The sequence below is a fragment of the Castanea sativa genome, chromosome 4, assembly GCF_040712315.1.
Source record: "Castanea sativa cultivar Marrone di Chiusa Pesio chromosome 4, ASM4071231v1".
Classification (NCBI taxonomy): Eukaryota; Viridiplantae; Streptophyta; class Magnoliopsida; order Fagales; family Fagaceae; genus Castanea; species Castanea sativa.
The window spans coordinates 26755030-26776041 of record NC_134016.1 but is presented as its reverse complement, the minus strand read 5'-3'; the positions used below and the strand labels follow the sequence as shown (position 1 = coordinate 26776041).

The following is a 21012-nucleotide window of genomic DNA, read 5'->3' as shown; positions in this document are numbered from 1 at the left end:
GAGGATAAGCCTATGATGTAAGAGGCCCGTTCCATAGAGTGAGCACGTGAAATAATTTTCGATTTAATGGAAGCATATTAATATAAAATTATTTTCCACGTACAAGATATGTATATATATATATAATGTTGCGCCTTGCCACTTTTTTAATAAAAAGAAGTTAACGGATATCTTAAGATCTTAATATGCTAAAAGTCTTGTAATTTAATTGATACTTCTCTATATATAAAATATTTACAAATTTAGAGAAAAAATAATTTGAGCTGCTAGGTTAACATTCTAAAACATTAGTATAGAAAATGTTTTTAAATTTTTTTTATTAAAATAAAAATTGACTTATTTTTTATTTTTGAAAAATAAATACACACGAGAGAAAGCAAAATGGGTTTTAACGCAAAGAAGTGACTTGATGACAGAGTTTTATACCTTCAAAATATACGGGGAATATGTTAGTCTCTCCCTCTCCTTCTTAAAACTCGTGCAGCTTTTACAAGTTGGTCATACCTTTTGACTTCTCTAAATGTTTTCGGATATATAGTACTTTATACTTTTTAGTTTTTTAGGGAATGAAATATATATATATATATATATATATATATATATATATATATATATTTTGCGTGTATATTGCAAAAATTGATATGAGCCGTTGGTCCTGAAATATTGGCTTGATTTCGGGGCTGAAGTGAAATTTTGATTTTACCACTTTCCTCAATTTGTTTTTTGTTTTGTCATCTAGTTACAAAAGAGGTATTTATGAGAGGACAAAATCAAAGTAACAACTCGAAATAGCCAAAGTTGAGTTGCAAAGAATGATTTTTTTCCCATCAACTTGATCATTCAATATTCCATTTCTGTACAAAAGTTTTAATTCCAACTTATTTATGCCACCACAGTAATTTAGGATTTGAGTACTCCAACAAGTCCAAGCTTTACTTAGCTTTTTAGATAGAGAGAGAGAGAGACAGAGCCAGTTGGTTGTGTTTCCCACCAATTTAACCTTTTTTCCTGGGACCGTGAAATCCTTGTGCCTCAAACTCAAGTGGGTCATTCTTTTTTATGAGGTCCTACTCTCTCTCTCTTCCACTTGCTGGTCTTTGCTGTCTCAGCCTGTGTTACTACCTGCCCTCTTTTTCAAACTTCCCCAATAGACACTTCAATCTTTTCTATGTTCTCTACTTCTACTTATTCTTCTCCATATCCAAGTAAGATCCAATTTTTCTTTCTTTTTCTCATCTGGGTATTCATTCATTCTGATTGTTCTGTTTCTTCAAGGTCATAAAAAGATCAGGAAGTTCTGATATTGGTATAGCTTGTGTTCTTTCATTGAATACTTGTTTGTTTCTGTATTATGTTCAAGGCTTGGTCTTTCTGTAATAAGGAAGGTGTTAGCTATCAATTCAAGCATCTGGGGTACTCTTAATATTGTGTGAGCTTAACTGGGTATCGGTATTGCCATGTAATGGTTGATGTAGCTTTTGGATTTGAGAGGTTGGTTTGGGGTCACTTGTGGGGTTTAAGGGATGGGAAGTGTTGGAAAAAAGGGGCTTTTTGTATGAGTGTGAACTTTTCTTTTTTGGTGGAATAGTGGTTGTGATTTCATGCTTGGTCAAGACAATGGAGTGGTTTATGGCCATATTTTTACTTCTTTAGCATTCAAAACTTTAGCTTAGTGAAAATATTAGTATGAAGAACTTTTTTAAGAAGCTTCATATCATGTCCAATCAATCAGAAGATGCAGAAGGGTCTACTTCATCAAAGGGAAATAACAAGCCCAATGAAGGGTCATCCCCTGATAGGATTTTGCACTCTAGGCCCCATCATAATTTTGAGCATAAACCTCTCTCAGGGCTTTCAGGTTGGTTGAATTCAGTTGCTAATAGACGCAGCCCCAGTCCTCCATCATCTTCGAATGAGAGAAGAGGAGAGAAAATGGAACCATCTGATTCAGCTAGTACTGGTGGTTTAGATGTCCCTTTGGATGCAGTTAGGCGCGATTCGGGTTCTAGTAACTCGAGGGATCCGGATATAGAGGAAGAGTATCAGATACAATTGGCTTTAGAGTTGAGTGCCAAGGAGGATCCTGAGGCAGTTCAGATCGAGGCTGTAAAGCAGATCAGTTTAGGCTCCTGTGCTCTTGATAATACTCCAGCCGAAGTTGTTGCCTACCGATACTGGGTAAGCACTTGTCTCTTCTTATTTTTACTGATTTCAATTTGGTTGACTTGATATTGCAGTCATAGTTCTTATAATCACAATACATTATAGGAATTTGTTGGGGGCATAATTGCTTATTGTCCAACCTTCAATTATAGCCTAAGTTTAAATTTCTTGTGGTGTAGTCAACTCACTTGTTGCTGCATACAAAATGATATGGATGTCAGAAAAAATATGTGCCTAAAAACAGTTTAATTTTGTTTCTGTCCATAAATGCATATGGTGCTTCCTTAAGTTTGCTTTTGTTTTTTTGGATAAACTGGATGGTCTTTTAAAAGACATGTGAAAACATTTTTATGCATTAGACTTGAAAAGCTGTTAAAGAAACTAGGAAAAAGATCTGGCACAGCGTCGTTATCATCCTCATACCTCCTGTGATCTTTGCCTTTTAACACTATTACCTATGATGAAAGTCAGAAACATCTACCAATTTAATGTTAGTTGCATTTTAATAGTGTAAGAAATGTTGTTGAGAGTCACCATCAAAGCTGCTTTACATTGAAAGAAAGTGCATAGGCAGAATGGGCAGAATGGGTTGTCTGTTTACCAATCTCTAGTTTAGATTTAATTTGTTTAGCTATATTTTTTAAGTTCTTGTGTTTCTTGGTAAACACTTTTCAGCATTAAAGGCATTGTAGCACAGTTACTTATATGTACATACATGTGTATATTATATTCTGGTTCACATGCATTTTCATTTTTGTAATTTTAGTTTTCACCCTTTCTGTTCCAAGGATTCTCTCATGCCAATCCAATTTAAGATGACAAATTATTGAAATATTGAAATCCATGTCTCACCATGATCTCTTTATATTGATGTGCAATTGTCACTGAGAACAACTAGCAACTAGTTGAGCTTCCTGCCTCTTGCTTTTGTTTAACATTTGAATAATAACATCACAAGGTTCTGTCAAGGAGTTACCAACTTGTGTAATTTGCATTATTTGTGACTTTTTGTATCTTCTTTCTAAAAACATACTTCCAACAAAGCCAATTGCCCCTTTCCTTACTAGTTCATATTTCAGAATAAAGTAGATGAGAAAAACTGAAGCATTTGATCTTTTTATTGCTATTTAAAAAAAAAAAAAAAAATCTCCTACATTTTCTGAGAGCTTGAAATATATCTATTTTTTAAAAGACAAATTGGAGACTAACATAATTGTACAAGATTACTCTATTTAACTTTGTTTCTCATTTTTGTCATGTTTATGCCTTTCTAACCTATCTCATATCGTAGATTTATCCATGCTTCACAGAATTACAATTCTCTTAGCTATGATGACAAGATCTTGGATGGTTTCTATGACCTGTACGGAGTTATGACTGAATCAGCCACAGAAAAAATGCCATCCCTTGTTGATCTGCAAAGAACACCAGTGTCAGACGGTGTCACCTGGGAAGCCGTTTTGGTCAATAGGGTTGCTGATGCTAATTTGTTGAAACTTGAACAGAAGGCTCTAGAGATGGCTGTCAAATCAAGGTCCAATTCTCTAGTTATTCTAGGTAGTGATTTGGTGCGAAAGCTTGCTATTTTAGTTGCTGACTCTATGGGTGGACCAGTTGGGAATCCTGAGAACATGTTGAGAGCATGGCGAAGTCTCAGTTACAATTTAAAAGCAACCCTTGGTAGCATGGTTTTGCCGCTTGGTTCTCTGAAAGTTGGATTGGCTCGTCACCGAGCGTTGTTGTTTAAGGTACGTGCTTGGCTTTTTTCCTTTATGGTTCAAAACTTAAGTTACATTGATATGTTAATGTGATCTGGGAGCGTTTGATTCCCATATTTGAGATTCCTATTGGATGGTTTTGACAAAAATGTCTAAGCAAAAGCAACATTCTCACAGCCTTGGTTTCCCTCATGATGAAAATGCTATTGGTACTTCTGATAATTTAATTATATCAATTTCGTAGCTGTTTTTGAATTAATATGATTGCATGAGCAAAATGACACTTCGTTGTTAAGGATGAATATATTTCAGACTGGAAATGACGGACTAAGAAGACTGAGAAAATTTGAGAAAAGTGCAATTTATATGCAATCGTGTAATCAGGTTCTTGTTGTTGCCGGTTCTATTTTATTCCTATACTTCTTTTATTCCCTTCAGAAATGCTTTCCTTGTCCATGCTAAGTCTCTGATGTCTTTTCTCATGAAGGCCCTGTTAGAGAATCTGATGCTTACATTGTCAAAGACCTTTCATGATTTATAAATTTTACGACTGCGGTTGTTCCATTATTCATCAAGAATGTTGTGGTTAGCCACTCTATAGTCTCTGCCCATCCTTAAGATTTGGGTGCAGAGACATAATGATTTGGATGGTAATCTACTGCAGTGCCAAATAAGAGTATTTATCCCATTTGTGAAAATTTAGGGATTCGGTGTTGTTGCATTCTCTCAACTTTGCATATAACAGCATTCCTACTATCTGTGGTCTGCCTTTGAGCCACTTAGATCCATATTTAGATACATTATCTTCTCTGTGTTTATATTTTCCACCTTATCTTGCTGCTTCCTAGGTTTATTCTTAGGTTTCCTTTAATTTTCCGAGATCATTTTAGGATATCTGAACATAAAGCATAATTTAGGATATGCCTTGAGATATGAAGATTGGATGCTTGTTACAATGGGTCAATATTTTCCATTTTAAGATTGACTGGACCCTTGCAATTATACCACATTGAACAACCTGATATAACATATTGCTAAGGCAGGTTTTATAATGATGGCTAAAGAGCAAAAGTGGTTCATAACCACCTCCTGATTTTGAAGAAAATACGTGGAATTTATTAAATTGTCAACTGTCAACTGGAACCAGGAAAACTCACCCCTCCCCCCCCCCCAATCCAAAAAAAGACCCAAGGGTACTAGCCAGAAAAAATAATGAAGGACTCAGAGGTGGTGGCTGCATCATGCACTGCAGTTATGCTTCTTGTCTGAATTTGTGATGCATTAATTGCTCTCTTTTCTGCCTCTCATTTTTATACAACCTTATAAGCTATTGTTAATATCTTTCATTGGGCGGTGATGAACTTCATGCTCCATGTGAGGAACACTCTGCTTGAGGTACTTGAGTTGAAAAAAGATAACTCAAGAACAAACCTAGGTTCTGCATCAGACATGTGAAGATGAAATGGAATAAGTATTTGTTGGCTTACTTTTGGGTTATTTGTGTGAGCGAAGTTCCACATTGAATAATAATGAGAAGAGTGAATAGTTAATATAATATTGTTGGGCCCAAGCTCATAAGCTTAAGATTCTGGGTTAAATGGTGTCCCTATATGTTATGTTAACTACTCAATTGGAGTCTCCCCATGGTGTTATCTTCACAAGAAGTGGTATTGGAGCTCAGGGTGACATGTGGCAAGGTGTTATTTCCCCAACAAGTTGTGTGAGGGCTCAGGGTGGGACAAAGAGTTCAGGGTCACCTTTGCAATTGGAGCAAGGAAAAAGTAAGCCTAAAGGCCCACACAACGATCTTGGAAAAAGACCCAACAAAGGAGCATTGTCAATGGTGCTAAATCAAGGTAAAGTGCAAGGTTCCCATGGATTAGTGTGCAGGGTTCACACGTGGTTCCTATGGATGACGTACTGGTATAGGTAAAGCTCATAAGGCAGGGGGGAGGTGAGTCAGTAGGACTTGTTCATGGCCTACAGAGAGGAAAAGACTCACACGTGAGAGGGAGATTTTTGGGAATACATGTGTGAGTGAACTCCCACATTGAATAATAATGAGGAGTGAGTGGTTAATATGATATTGTTGGGCCCAAGCTCATAAGATTAAGCTTTTGGGTTAAGCAGTGCCCCTATATGTTATATTAATTACTCAATTGGAGTCTCCCAAGGTTTTTTCTCCCCAACTCCCCAACACCTACATTAGCAAAGTCGACTTATGATAAGAAATGTGGACCAGATCAAATAAACTCCTCAGTATGCACATACTTTTAGTAATTGTGCATGAAGTACTTCTCCATTGTAGTTAAAATTTAGGTTACCTCTTTCAGAAGGTAAAGGTGAATAGCTTGATCGCAGATTTTTTATTGCAGCATCCTGTATATCATTTCTGATATGTTAGCAGGTATGCTTGTTTGAAGCTGTTTTTGTCCTTTAAGTCAGCTGTCTTAAATCATTGGATTTTATTTCTCTCTCTCTCTCTCTCTTTGTTCTTTCAATAGCCTTATTTTATTGCACTAAAAATGTGTCTACAAATTTTTTTATTGCACCAAAATCCCACAACTTTGTTATTATTCTTAGGTTATTTGATTGTCTTGTTTTATATGGTTCCGTACTTCACTAGCTCTTGTTTGATGAGTTTTCCTTGTTGTTTGAAATCCTGGCCTTGCACTAGTTTCTCTTTTCTTTAACATTTTATTGTGTAGGTCTTGGCTGATAGTGTGGGTTTCCCATGCCGATTGGTGAAAGGGCAGCAATACACGGGTTCTGATGATGTGGCAATGAACTTTGTAAAGATTGATGATGGAAGGTAATTGGTATTATAAATTTGTGTTTGGTGATACAGTCAAGTCAGTTGGATTAGTCTGAGTTTAGTTATCTATTTTCTGTTCTCTGAAACATGACTTTGGTATGCATATATGAGGTGCTTATTTCTTCTTTCTCACTCAGTTAATTCACTATTCAATGCTGTTATATACTTATATTTTAGTTAGAATCTTATTCAGTGACTATATATTAGTGTTATAGTATTGCATTTGCATATGTGTAGTTGTGGACTTGTAGTTGTATTTTTTCCCTTTATCAAATAGTGCTGGAAATGATCCCAGAGGCCAGAGCTGAAAATTGCATAATTTGTCACTGTATTTTTTATTTTATTTTTCATTCGGGGTTGGAAAATGTTTTCCATTTTTAAGATGTGGATAATGTCAATTTCAGGGAGTATATTGTTGATCTAATGGCAGATCCTGGTACACTTATTCCATCTGATGCAGCTGGGTCGCATATAGACTATGACGAATCTTTCTATTCAGCCAGTCCTTTCTCTAGAGATATTGATTCCTCTCATATGGCCTCTTCAAGCAGTGGGGTTGGGAGTTCATGTGAAGAACATTCAGACTTTGGGATATTTGAGAAGAGGTCTAGGGTCAGTAATTTAGCTGCTTTAGGAAAAGAATCTGAGGATAGAAGCGATTTCACTTCTTCTGCAAATATAAACAGGCCAACTAAAATTGAGGAAGAGCAGAAGGTTTCCTCAGAAGATTTTAGAAATCCCTCCAGTGTAGAGAAGGTGCCAGTGCGGGAGGCTCCTGGCCGGCCTAATTATCCTTACATGCATGCAAGATCTCCTTCTTGGACTGAAGGTGTTAGCTCCCCTGCCGTACGTAGAATGAAAGTGAAAGATGTTTCACAGTACATGATTGATGCTGCCAAAGAGAATCCACAATTAGCTCAGAAACTTCACGATGTGCTACTTGAGAGCGGTGTTGTTGCTCCACGAAACTTGTTTACTGAAATTTATTCTGAGCAGTTAGATGTGATGACAGCTGAGGCCAAGTCCCCGACTGAAGATAGGGAAGAAGATAAGCAGGGATTTGGAACTCAAGAAATCAAAGCTCAAGATGATCATGGTCCTGCTCGCTTTTTGCCTCCTCTACCTCCTCACAGAGTGCACTCTAAAGCAAGTAATTCTTCTGGTCAACCAGAGCATTTTAAACCGGTGGAAGGTTTTGGGATTAACTTTCCGCTTGATACAGCAGAAGTAACTGGACAGCTGATCTCATCACAATCTGAAGTGACTCCTGTAAAATATACAAAAAATGTGCCTGTAGCTGCTGCTGCAGCAGCAGCAGCTGCTGTTGTAGCATCTTCAATGGTAGTTGCTGCTGCAAAGTCAAGCACTGACTCCAATCTTGAACTTCCTGTAGCAGCTGCTGCCACTGCTACTGCTGCAGCTGTGGTAGCAACAACTGCAGCTGTTAGTAAGCAATACGAGCAGGGTGCAAGAAGTGATGGAGATGCAGATGGTTCCAGTTCTGAGACACGTGGTAGTGGTGACCGGCAGCATGATGCTTCTGGAGCCAATTCAGAGGGCGAGAGAATATCAGATAGATCGGCAGGTAATGATAGTACAAAATCTGATGGTGCGATTGATGAAGTTGCAGAATGTGAGATTCCATGGGAGGAAATCACCTTGGGTGAACGTATCGGACTTGGTATGCTTGTGCCATCAAGTTCATGTACTTCTTGTTAATTTAAAAATATTATTACGGATGTTTTTCGCAAGTGAGTAATTTGATATTTTTGGTGCATTCTTTGTTCTGCAGGATCATATGGGGAGGTTTATCGTGGAGACTGGCATGGAACTGTAAGTTTTATCATGAAGACCTTGAATGATCGTGGTGCATCCTTAGTTTGTTATTATGGTGTCTATGTTTTGCCTTGTTTTGGGAGATGTTATGTATTTTGTGCTGGCTGTGTGGGGTTAGAAAGCCTCTGTATGGCTTATGGTTATCTTTGCAAGATGTGGGAATGGATAATAACACGAGAAATGTAAGCCAAATATGCAGTCTGAAAAGAATATGTTACATGTGACACTGACCAGAGAAATACTGTTTGCAAAAAAGGGAATATGTAGGATGGCCCTTTCATTTAGCGTTTAGGGTTTTGTACAATCAAAATTGGTGGCCTACAGGCTCCAAGTACTAAATTTGACACCAAACAAAACAAATTGGGATATGGCTGAAATATGAATGAACCTGAAAATATGAATTTCTGCAAATCCAAGACTTAGACTTTCTATTTCTGTTTATATGCAATGAATTTCAGGTATTTACTAAGCTCTGTTCTGCTTATATGGAAGCAATGTTTGATTACTTTAAATGGTGTCCCCTTGAATATCGATCTTGCACCAGGAAATTTTAACTTAAATTATAACATAAGCTTTAATTAACATATGATGTTCGAGTAATACATTAATCTGTAAACTGCACTTTGCTTATTTTATCTTGTTGTGTCTATCTCTGGACTGTTTACCCATAATTGAATAATTTGAGGTGTTTTTGGACTTTCTGTTTACATATTTGAAGCCCGATGCATCATGACCACCGTTTTCCTTTCCCTGAAATACTTAATAGAAATGCTTAATATAACATTATTTTCTGAATTTTTTTGGGAATTTTATTTAGTTTATAGTTTAGAATAGAAAAATAAACTGTCTAGCCATATCTCACCAATACCTTGTTTGTTTTGGGAATTTATTTTTTGGTCAAATTCCCATTTTTGGAAGGTTTATATTTTGAACTTATTTTCCCTGTTTGGTTTTACAGGAAGTGGCTGTGAAGAGATTTCTAGATCAAGCTATTTCTGGTGACTCACTTGAAGAGTTCAGAAGTGAGGTAGAATCTGTCTTCCCCCTTCACCTCTTTGCATGCTTTCTTTTAATAAATTACTAATTGTGTAGAAGCTTAAGCTATTTGGTAATGGTGAATTTAACTTCTTTGAACACTCCTCCTTTCATGTGGCCCCAACACTTTTCCCATGTGGTGGCCTAACATGTGGTATTAAACCATGTGGGAATTCTCCTAATTCAAACACAAGATTTCATCTTCTTATATCATGATAAATTGCATGTCCTTAAAATTTAAACTATTAGAAAGAGGTAAATTTAATTTATTTCCTTGTGCTTTTTAAATCATCGAAAGCACTGGACCTTATATTACCTTTAAACCTCCATTTTTTACAAGAATTTTATCTAAAAAGAAACAAGTACATGGGTTTTGTAAAATATGTCTTCACTAACATACATTTAAAATCCCATTTTTCTCAAGAAAATTCAATTTTTTTTACCCCAAACGTATTTGTGCTGTACATGCTGTATCCATGAAAATTTCCCCTTTATTTATGGATCCCAAAATGATCCGTATTGGATACGTATTTGATATAATTACGGCAGGTTTGTTGGAGTATCCATACTTTCTAGGATTTAATCTTTTGATGTAGAACAAAAGGGGCTGATATAACTGTATCTCCAAAACTAGAATTAGGGTTAGGGAAATTAAATTTGGGTTTTGGTGGAGGCCGAAAGCATTCAAATTTCAGGTTATTTGAGTTATTGTAGTCCAATAACTGAGAAGGAAGAGGGGGGAAACAGGAGAGGAAAAGACCTAGATTCACTCTAGGGTTCTAGGATTCACTCCTAGGGTTTGAATGCTTCACATGGTTGTATAAAAATTTCGCAAACTTCCATTTTTTCATAAGTTGGCTTCAAATTGCTTTTATAATAAAGTTTCTGGAGACCCTACATGACTGTTAGTGAAAAAGAAGATGCAAATAAGAAGAAATATATGAAAGAAAAGGGGGGTTTCTATATTCAGCCCTTTCCCAATCCACTCCATATATATAGGAGAAGATTTGCAAAATTTTACAAAGAATATTCTAATAGTGACAGTTGTTAGGGACAACTCACTAGGGACACCTGACCAATAGTATGTTCTCGAAGAATCTAGAATAGGGACACCTTTCCAAAGCTATCTTGCTAGAGTGATGCAATTCTCTTTCTTTCTGACAATAACAAAAGTACTAATATACCCGACTTCTAAATCAAATAAAGCACTGGAAAAAAAAAACTGGCAGCAAAGATAATTGCTTATGTGGCAATACATGTGGCAGTCTACTGGGCATGAAAATAATATTTTATTTTCACTATTAGCCATGTCAGCATTTTTCGTCTTTCACTTAATGGCAGAGGCCATTTGACACGATACCAAAATGTTAAGGACTAAATTGACATGTTTAAAAGGTCAGTGATCAAATTGAAATACAATACAAAGGCTGGGGACCAAATATGTAGTTACCCTATAATTTTTTTCTTTATATGTGCTGGTGAGGTGTCACTTCAATTCATTGATAATGGGATTTTCATCTACTTTACCACCATTCTTGACCCCGCACATTACTGTGGTGAATTGATTATCTTTTTTTTTTTATAAGTAAGAAGAGAATATTATTAATAAGAGAAAAGCGAGAAAAATACAAAGAGTTCACGATGGTGAACACATGAAAAAGGAAACAAAAAGACATAAGCAGCCCCTAATCTATTCTAATATACGAAAGAAAATCCATAAGGGCAGAACAATCCGAGAAACCCCAACATCGAAACCAATCAAAGAGGGGCCGCTGGCAAGACTCTAATAACTGAACTACAGTTTTCCCCTTATCCTCAAAAGACCGCCGATTCCGTTCAGTCCAAATAGTCCACATTAAACAGTCTGGGACCAAATTGCAAATATCAGAACTATGCTTCCCAAGCCAATGATACCAACTAAATAATAAGTCCACAACTGAACCTGGCATGACTCAATCGATCCCAAACAACCAAAGCATATACATCCACAAAGAATGAGCTATCGGACAAAAAAGTAACAGGTGATCCACAGATTCCGCATTACAACAACACATACAACAACAATTCGCCAAAGGACGACCATGAAGCATAAGGTTATCCAAGGTTGTGTTGAATTGATTATCCATGGCTGATTGACATATAGCTTAATGGGAGACCACATTAAAGTAATACAGAATGAGAGTTATTTATCTGACCTGTTCTGTTATAAGTCTGCATGTGCTGTCTAAATGTTCTGTGATCAATCATTGCCTTATTTTTATTGAGCATATGATTCTCATAAAAATTCTATGGGATGAGATATATGAACATCTTTCTCAGAATTCTGATAATGAATTTGAATAGGGCACCTGTGATGATTCATGCAAACTCTTTCCACTCTCTAACCATGTGAAGGTCATTTTTTGTGGTCTGCATAGAAAATTGTTACCTTTCTTTTGTTTTGAACCTAGCTTCTTCCACCATCATTTTTACATGTCTAAATAGCTTCCTTTAGGATTTAACTGTCATTGGTATCTCTAAGTATATAAGGATTATATTGACATAATTTGTTTTACTTGTGTCTGAATTGCAAGGTTCGGATAATGAAAAGACTCAGGCATCCTAATGTTGTTCTATTCATGGGAGCTGTAACACGTACCCCAAATCTTTCAATCATCACTGAATTTCTTCCCAGGTATGCAGACATTCTATTTCTGATCATAACTGTGTCGTGGTCTTAATCAAAGATTTATGGAAGTCAATGCGCTATACTGAAAATTGTGGGAGAAAAAAGCTCTTAATAGTACAATACCACATATAATATGAAATCAATACGCACATATATAGCCAATGAGATGGCATCAAAAGCGACTCTTGTATGGTACAACTTTTGGAAATTATTGATTAAGGCAGAAATACCTTTCACAATTGTTAAACTTTCTTAATTCTGTTTTCTGTTTTTTCCACTCTATCTTCTGCAACTTTCCATCTTGTGAGATTTTCTTGAGAACTGGTTAAAAAAAAAGAAGTCAAGCCTTAGTTCCAAATCCTTGGGGTTGGATATGGATCCTCAACAAACTATCAAAGTTGGTCACATGCTTTTTTACTACCTTTCTATTCTATCAAAAATCATATTCTTTATCACCTCTTTAATTAACATGCTTTTTAATAAAAAAAAATTATTTATTTATTTTTTAACTTCTTCAACCCATTCTTCCTCATTGGTGCATTAATAGCTCTTTATTGCACATGACCAAAGCATCTTAATTGTCTCTTCCTCATCTTTTCATCAATAGGGTCGCCCCTATGTTTAAGCTATTTTTATTTTATTTTTTTCTATAATTTGAATCTTATCTTTTCTAGTATTTCCGCTTATCCATCGTAACTTTCTTATTTCAACTACACTCATTTAACTTAATGGGTATTCTACAATCACATGATACTCTCAATGCATTTCTTCACTTCATCCACTTTGCTCTTATTTTATGATTCACATTCTCTTCAATTTTTCCATCCTTATGAATTCTTGATCCAAGATATCGATAGCATTCACTCTTTGCTATCTCTTGACCATTAAGTCTTTCATCCCCTTCATATCTTTTTCTACTCTTACTAAACTTAAATTCTATGTACCCTGTTTCAGTCTTGCTCAGTTGAAAGCCTTTAGATTCTTAATAGCATCTCTCCAAATTTATTACACTTGACGCTAACTTTATTTCTAATTTCATCTACTAAAACTATATCATTTTCAAAAAGTAGACAGAATGTTAATGGATGATCTGCCACTATGATTCACATTGCATTTCTTCACTTCATCCACTTTGCTCTTATTTTATGATTCACATTCTCTTCAATTTTTCCATCCTTATGAATTCTTGATCCAAGATATCGATAGCATTCACTCTTTGCTATCTCTTGACCATTAAGTCTTTCATCCCCTTCATATCTTTTTCTACTCTTACTAAACTTAAATTCTATGTACCCTGTTTCAGTCTTGCTCAGTTGAAAGCCTTTAGATTCTAAAGCATCTCTCCAAATTTTTAACTTGACGCTAACTTTATATCTAATTTCATCTACTAAAACTATATCATTTTCAAAAAGTAGACAGAATGTTAATGGATGATCTGCCACTATGATTCTGTTTTATTCAGAGCTTCCACTCCCAGTATGCTCCTTTTTGATACATTGCCTCTTGGATCTTATGAGTTATGTCAATTCAAATGTTAAAAAACAGCTCATGTTTTGCAGAGGTAGTTTGTATAGGCTGCTTCATCGGCCCAACAATCAATTAGACGAAAGAAGGCGCTTGAGGATGGCCCTTGATGCTGTATGACCCTGTCATTCTTGCTCTTTATTCCAATTTCAGTCAGAATTTACTCTAATCGGTGACTTATATGATATATCTTTTTTTGAATGATTACGCTTTCAGGCTCGGGGAATGAACTATCTGCACAACTGCTCTCCCATGATAGTGCACCGAGATTTGAAGTCCCCAAATCTTCTTGTTGATAAAAATTGGGTTGTGAAGGTGGTGTCTTAACTCTTTGCTGTGATTGCTGAATACATTTAATGTGTCTTCCATGCCTAATTCAGCATGATGTAAAATATTCTGCCTGTTCAGGTGTGCGATTTTGGGTTATCACGAATGAAACATAGCACATTTCTCTCTTCAAGGTCAACTGCAGGGACGGTAAGCCAATAACAACTTTTCTTTTTCCTTCCACCAGTTGAACCATCCAAAATCTTTTTCTTTCTGGGCTATCTATCAAACAGATCTATCATGTTCATGCCTCACTGATTTATATATTCTTTTCTTTTTTCATATCTTGTTTTTATGCACCTGCTTTATGCTTCCAATAATAGTAAAGCATTGACTTTTGTGCTTTTCTTGATACTACACATTTGTTGCATTTTGTTTTAAACGTTTTCCTTGTTAGTTGCCTGTATCCAGGCATTCAGTAGATCTTCTCGTGGTGATTAAAGGTGTGGTGTGGGGGGTAGGGGGTGACTAGACATCTTTTTTGGCATGGCAAGTGGCATATGAGTCAGGACTAAGTGAAGGGAATTGGTGTTTTGCTTTGATGTTGTTTAATGCTGAAATTGATTGATGCATTTGCAATAAAGTTGGCATGTTTTCCTCAAACTTTGGAAATCACAAAGAGAGAACCATTCCAAAAGTTCTTCAATTGTAAGATCATTTGGACTCACTGTTTATAACAGTGTATTCATGACTGTAGAATTAATCATGAAATATTTAAAAGACATGTGTACTATCTGTACTTTTGGTGTTCATAGGGATGGCAAACATTGAAATAAAAGCTTGTTGGTTAGGCCTAAAAATAATGAAGGCTGTTTTTGGTGGTAGTTGGTATAGTCAGATTATTATTATTTAATAATGTTAAAAGGTAAGTTACTCCAATAGGTTTTTGGTGCTATTGCACTAGAACTTGGGGAGTTATTTCCATTGAAGTAACTTTGTTACGTGCAATGGTTTCAAAAGCATAAATCTCTATATCGTAGAATTTGTGAAACAAATAATGAATATTGCAGTCATTGGCCATGCCTATATGTATTCATGAATTTCCTGAATATGTTTGCTTTCTTGATTATCAACTTGTTTGTATTGGTCTTTGATTGCAAGCATGCAACCATTAAGGCTAGGTTTTGAATAAGTTAATTTTGTATTGCACTCTTCAGGCTGAGTGGATGGCCCCAGAAGTGCTAAGAAATGAACCTTCAAATGAAAAGTAAGCCTTCTTTCTGTCTGTCTCTCTCTCCTACATATGTTTTTAGTACTTTGTTTTGGACCCTTTATGATTTTTTATTTTATTTTTATAAATACATTGTATAATTGAACTTGCAGGTGTGACGTTTATAGCTTTGGGGTCATACTATGGGAACTCTCAACGATGCAACAACCGTGGGGGGGAATGAACCCAATGCAAGTTGTTGGTGCAGTTGGATTTCAACATCGGCGTCTTGACATTCCAGATGATATGGATCCTTCCATTGCAGATATTATTCGGAAATGCTGGCAGACGTGAGTATTTTTTGGTTAAGGAATGCATGTGAATAATTGTTTACATATTGATATTGTGATTCAAAAAATCCAGTGGCATTTTCTTTTGTTGGCTTACCTTAGTCTACTATAGAAGCGCAGACACGGAAAAAACCCTTGTGTGCTATCAGACACATGTTGGACATGGACACGCCTGGGACATGGTTGCATTTGTGTCTTTTTGGTGTTTTTTATTTTATTTTATTTTTTATTTAAGAGACAATGGCCAAAAATTGAAAAGAAAAAAAAAAGAGGAAAAAAATCGGATTGTCACCTTAGATCAACAATCTTGATTTCCTCTTGCTCACGCTCACTCAATCTACACTCTGGCCACTTAGAATAGTCAAATCGGTGACACTTGAAGCCTACCAGCACTCCCCCCAAGCAGATCAACTTCCTCTTTTTCTCTTGCTTGATACACGGTCTCTTATTCCAACTTCATTGCCATTGGATCGCTTCTCACATATTGTAGCCATCAAAAAAGGGCCTTCTCTCTTTTTTGCTCACTTGTAGAGGTTTGAACCTCATAAAGGCAAGCATCTTAACTTGTCATTTTGTGACAAGAAATGTGAATATATCAAATAATAATAAAAAGTGATCCCAGGAAGATATTTTGTGTATGGGGTTGTCTAGCAGCTTTTTTTTTTTTTGTAAGATCTTTCACAAGACCATATTGATGTTCATATCTAATCCTGTTGTAGTGCTATTCAAATACCCTTTTGACACAACATACTAGTATCATTGCTTCTGTTGTTACAACGATTCTCATCTAGTGGCCACATACTTCTTGTCCTATGGGTAACATGATCTTCAATCTGTTTTATGATTAAATACATTGCCCAAGAAGATATTAGCCTTGCATTTTACAAAATAGAAGATTAAAAGCTTAAAGTTGTGAATTTGTAGGAGAAATTCCATTCTTATGTTTGTCATGGTTAATGCAGTGTGTCAATTATATTTGTAAATGCACTAGTTTGAGATCCTGATAATTGATCCATATAATCATTGTAGAGATCCCAAATTGAGACCATCGTTTACTGAGATCATGGCTGCTCTGAAGCCGTTGCAGAAGCCCATAACCAGTTCTCAAGTTCCTAGACAAACTGCATTAGTTGGTAGCGCCCGGGAAAGGCCTCAACCATCACAAGTTGCAGAAGATCCAGCCGGCTAGAAGAGAGAGTCAACAAGCTAACTGATTTGCTGCTCGTTGGACTGCCAACATTTGGTAAGATTTCTTGTGACAAGCAAGGGAAAGAGACTGGTTGAAAATCATGACCCGACATTTACTCTAATTTGAGATTGTGATTCTTTTCCTCAATTCCTTTTTTTCTTTTTTCTTTTCTGGTATTCTTCACAGTGCAGCTATTGTCAAGGTTGTGTATTTGTTTGTAAAAAGCCATTGAAATTGTTGTAGTCAATGTTTGAAATTTTTGCTGTACGTGAAGTTCTATTGAGTAGTTGCATAAGCGTTTTGCTGACTGGAGCATTGGGCATAAGAGGAGAGGTTTTTTTTTTTTGGGGGGGGGTGTTGGGGGTGTTGGTGGTTTGGTAATTTCGTTGGTTCCAAGCTGTAAATATATAGTGGGTAGGAAAAAAAATTACATTTTTAAGAGTATTTTTCACGAGCTGTCATAATTCATTTTGCAATTTACAATTTTTTCAGGAGCTTCGGATCATGGTAAACCCCAAAGCTGTCATAATTCATCAGAATTCGAGCAGATTGAATATCATCCTAATGACTGAGATTGAGAGTGAAAAAAAAAAAAAAATTCAATCTCAGTAATTAGATCATAAAAACGAAGAAGTTAAAAATGCTTTTGATCAAAGATTGAAAGTTAATTTTTTTAACCCTCAATATCAGTCATTGATAATTACCGCATCCCATTACACGGGATCCAAATCCAATTCTAGTACAACTAATTGATTCTTCTAAAGGTGCCTGGAAATTCGTATTAAAAACTATAAAGAGGGATCACCATTCCTCAATAACACATCCTTAATGATTCCTTTGTTACAAAAGAGCATGTTTGTATCATAAATAACAACAGTAATATTTTAAAAGGGGATTCCCTCTCTAGAACACATCTAGAAAAAAGTATGTTGTTTTCGTGTTGCAGCCAATGCACTAGACCAAAGCTTCGCCTTTCAACAAGGCACTTTCATATCCTGGACATAGTCATTTTTACTTGGCAACCCTATCCCTACTTGGTTGTTATTAAATAGTTTCATATCAGCTACAATAGTTTCATCTAGGTTTAAGGCATGAAAGTGCAATCAGAACCAATTTTTCTTGTTCCAAGGTAGATGCAGCCCACTTTTACATTCTGAAACTGAAAAGAGTTCATCCTTTCTTAAACGTAACAATATTGTTTTCAAGTTTCTCTACGTTTTTTATGCAGCCAAACACACACACACACAAACAAAATAAATAAATAAATAAATAAAAAGAGAAAAGAAAGTAAGAGAGACCCACCACCTAAAATGTAAAATCTATCGCAAATATATGTGGATAAGGTAGGGACCAAATCACAAAAAAAGAAAAGGGTAGGGACCAAAGCCCTACTAATTACAGTGAACATGGAATCAACATTCTTCCTTCTCATATCTCTACCTTATCCAAGCTTCTTTAATCTTCCATCCTGAAAATGGCTTCCATCTTTGGCTCACCACCATTTATGTCCCACCCACTTACAAAAACTCAGTTTTCTTCATCATCATCACAAACACCTCCACCTACTCCTCCATCTCCATCAACTCCACCTTCACAACCTCAATCTCCAGCACCATCTCAACAGCTAAGTACATCTTCATCCAACCAACAAGCACCAGTCTCAGTTAACGTCCAACAAGACTTCAAGCCTATAAAGCCTAAGCCTGCCACTGCTGATAGCACAGACTGGATAGCTTCCACATTGACCAGGCGGTTTGGCCTTGGTGCAGGCCTTGCATGGGCTGCCTTTCTAGCTGTTGGTGTAATCTCTGAACAGATTAAGACCCGAATTGAAGTCTCTCAACAAGAAACAAATACTAGGTTTGTCAACTAACTAACTTCACTATCCGCCACCATTCAGTTTTCATATATTTATATATATTAAATAAAAGTCGAAGGATGATTCAGTTTTTGGAAAAGTTCAAGGTGCATGAAACCCTTTGATGGAAGATACTTTGAGTGATTTCCAAACCTCTATTTAAAGATATTTTGTTACAAAATAGATTAATAAAGGATAAGTTAAAGAAATGAGCTATTATGTTATGTGTAACGATAAATAAGAAGAGCTTAGTAGGAAGGCATTTAGTACTATCCATTCAAATCCTACTCCAGAAGTGGAGTGTCTAAACGAGACTTCTCAAGAATTATGGGAGAAATCAAATGAGATTTATATGTCGAAACTAGTTGTATTTAAAGAAAGAGTTGTGTCAACTACACATGGAGATAGAAAGCAGGGATCATCTCAAAGCTTTTAATAGATTGGTATTTAGGATCAATCCTTGTTGCTTTTAATTCTTCATATGATATCTTGATGGCTACACTAGTGTTGGTTGACAAAGGAGACACTCAAGTTAAAATGGATATAACAGTTTTCTTGGAGACTAAAAGTTTAAGAAGCTAACGAATAATTCAGAAATTGGGCATTTGTGGTAAAAGTTCGAATCAAGTCGTGCATGGTAGCTAGGAGTGTATGGCCTGGGGGAATTTTGATAGGAGAAGTTAAGATAAAGATGAGGACTTATACTATTGTCATGAGATTGGACATGACATTAAGACTAGGGAAGAATTTTTTTTTTAAGGCTGGTTGAATTCTTTGGGCGATCAATAGTGTTAGGTTAAATATGCTCTACTAGTATATAGTTTTGTATTGTGAAAATTATTTTAATTTGCTCCATCTTTGCTTCTGGTCATTTCTGCTTGCTTTTGTCCAAACTCAACCTTGTCTTAAATTTGCCATCTTGTGTTCGAGGAGAGATATTAGACATAATAGAACTCTTTGGGTCCAAATATGTTGTAAAGCTCAAACGTGTACTTATAGGTCAAGCAACCCAGTCTTCCTAGGATTATAATAGGGTTAGGCTAGGTTCAATATGCTTTAATTATTGTATAGTTTTGTATTGGAAGAATCAATTCAATTTGTTGATTTCTCACATATTGGTTTGATCTTTATATGTAAATTTAGCCGTATGGTCTTTTAAACTGCAACCAGTAACCATGATTTATCTTCTACAGAAATGTTGAAAAGGAAGAGGAAGTGGTCTTGCCAAATGGCATAAGGTAAAAGTTCTCATTGTCCATAACTTGACAGTATTGGCCTTAGAACTTTGAAGTACATAATTGTCCTAACATGTACAATTCCCACACCCCCACAACCCCCCCAGGTATTATGAGTTGAGAGTTGGGGGCGGAGCTTCTCCAAGGCCAGGGGACCTGGTTGTAATCGATCTCAAGGGAAAAATAGAAGGCAATGGGGAAGTGTTTGTGGATACATTTGGTGGTGACAAGAAGCCATTGGCTCTGGTAATGGGGTCTAGGCCATATAGTAGGGGAATGTGTGAAGGGATAGAATATGTATTAAGGTCTATGAAGGCTGGGGGTAAAAGAAGAGTGATAATTCCTCCTACTTTGGGGTTTGGGGAGAAGGGAACAGATTTAGGTCCTGGGGTGCAAATTCCCCCATTTGCAACTCTTGAGTATATTATTGAGGTTGAAAAAGTGTCCATTGCACCCGCTTGAGTTTGAATGTATATGGGTAGATTATGACCTCAGTAAAATATGACATTTCTTATTGATTTACTATGTTTTTGCTTGGTAAGTTTTTAAACTAATGAAAAAGGAGAATATTGTTACTTTGGCCCAAAGCATATTGAATCAGCAGTGGAACATTTGTTTTTATCCATTAGTTTTTGACCTTTTCCTTTAATAGCCCCAGTTGTGGTTTAGCATTTCCCCACACACACACACACACACACACACACACACACACATATACAAGTTTTATAACTGTTGGGCTGACTGGACTATTTGAGAAGTGATGGGGAACGAAAAATCAAACCATCTCCAATTCGTCCATAAGAGTCGTCCAGAACCAAGGATTGGCCCAGCATGAGAAGATCGTCCATGAATAGAAGATCATCCATGAACGTAAGGGTCGTTTGTCAGGAGAGTACATGGACAACCCCCTCGACACTTGGGAAATTTCCAGAAAATAGATTTATCTGCAAGAGCTGGTAATTTGGACCACATGCTACCAAATCCTTGCTTATCGCTGCTAAGTGCTTAACTTCCAATAGCGGTTATAGAAGATAGGATTGAGCATTCTAACTTCTATAACAGTTGTGGAAGTTAAGTGTGAACCTTATAATTTCCACAAATATTGGGGAAGTTACCAAGACAAGTAACCACCCCAAAGCCCACT

General features: G+C 36.3%; 2 protein-coding genes across 4 annotated transcripts; both read left to right on the top strand.

Moving 5' to 3' along the window:
• The first annotated feature begins 1551 nt into the window (after positions 1–1551).
• Positions 1552–17406, top strand: LOC142631134 (putative serine/threonine-protein kinase SIS8). 3 transcript variants are annotated; one of them, XR_012843524.1, is made up of 14 exons: positions 1552–2178; positions 3474–3911; positions 6590–6693; positions 7101–8377; positions 8489–8529; positions 9491–9559; positions 12141–12241; positions 13795–13873; positions 13976–14074; positions 14168–14236; positions 15244–15293; positions 15410–15586; positions 16616–16829; positions 17268–17406. XR_012843524.1 is itself a non-coding variant. In XM_075805219.1 (13 exons), the coding sequence occupies exons 1-13, from the start codon at positions 1687–1689 to the stop codon at positions 16773–16775; spliced, it is 3156 nt and encodes a 1051-aa protein (XP_075661334.1). In that variant the 5' UTR covers positions 1552–1686; the 3' UTR covers positions 16776–17100. The 3 variants fall into 3 exon arrangements, 2 of the variants coding, with proteins under 2 accessions (XP_075661334.1, XP_075661335.1); XM_075805219.1 differs by lacking the exon at positions 17268–17406 and having other exon boundaries at positions 16616–17100; XM_075805220.1 differs by lacking the exon at positions 17268–17406 and having other exon boundaries at positions 2040–2178; positions 3455–3911; positions 16616–17100.
• Positions 17407–18143: 737 nt separating this feature from the next.
• LOC142630622 (peptidyl-prolyl cis-trans isomerase FKBP17-2, chloroplastic) lies at positions 18144–20455 on the top strand. Its single transcript, XM_075804644.1, has 3 exons — positions 18144–18635; positions 19827–19871; positions 19976–20455. The coding sequence occupies exons 1-3, from the start codon at positions 18250–18252 to the stop codon at positions 20328–20330; spliced, it is 786 nt and encodes a 261-aa protein (XP_075660759.1). The 5' UTR covers positions 18144–18249; the 3' UTR covers positions 20331–20455.
• Positions 20456–21012: the final 557 nt, after the last annotated feature.

Coding starts and splice junctions, on each gene's coding strand:
- LOC142631134 (XM_075805219.1), top strand. CDS start 1,687: ATGAAGAACTTTTTTAAGAAGCTTCATATCATGTCCAATCAATCAGAA. Junction 2,179..3,473: donor TTGTTGCCTACCGATACTGG/GTAAGCACTTGT, acceptor CATGCTTCACAG/AATTACAATTCTCTTAGCTA. Junction 8,530..9,490: donor GTGGAGACTGGCATGGAACT/GTAAGTTTTATC, acceptor TTGGTTTTACAG/GAAGTGGCTGTGAAGAGATT.
- LOC142630622 (XM_075804644.1), top strand. CDS start 18,250: ATGGCTTCCATCTTTGGCTCACCACCATTTATGTCCCACCCACTTACA. Junction 18,636..19,826: donor CAACAAGAAACAAATACTAG/GTTTGTCAACTA, acceptor TATCTTCTACAG/AAATGTTGAAAAGGAAGAGG. Junction 19,872..19,975: donor GTCTTGCCAAATGGCATAAG/GTAAAAGTTCTC, acceptor CAACCCCCCCAG/GTATTATGAGTTGAGAGTTG.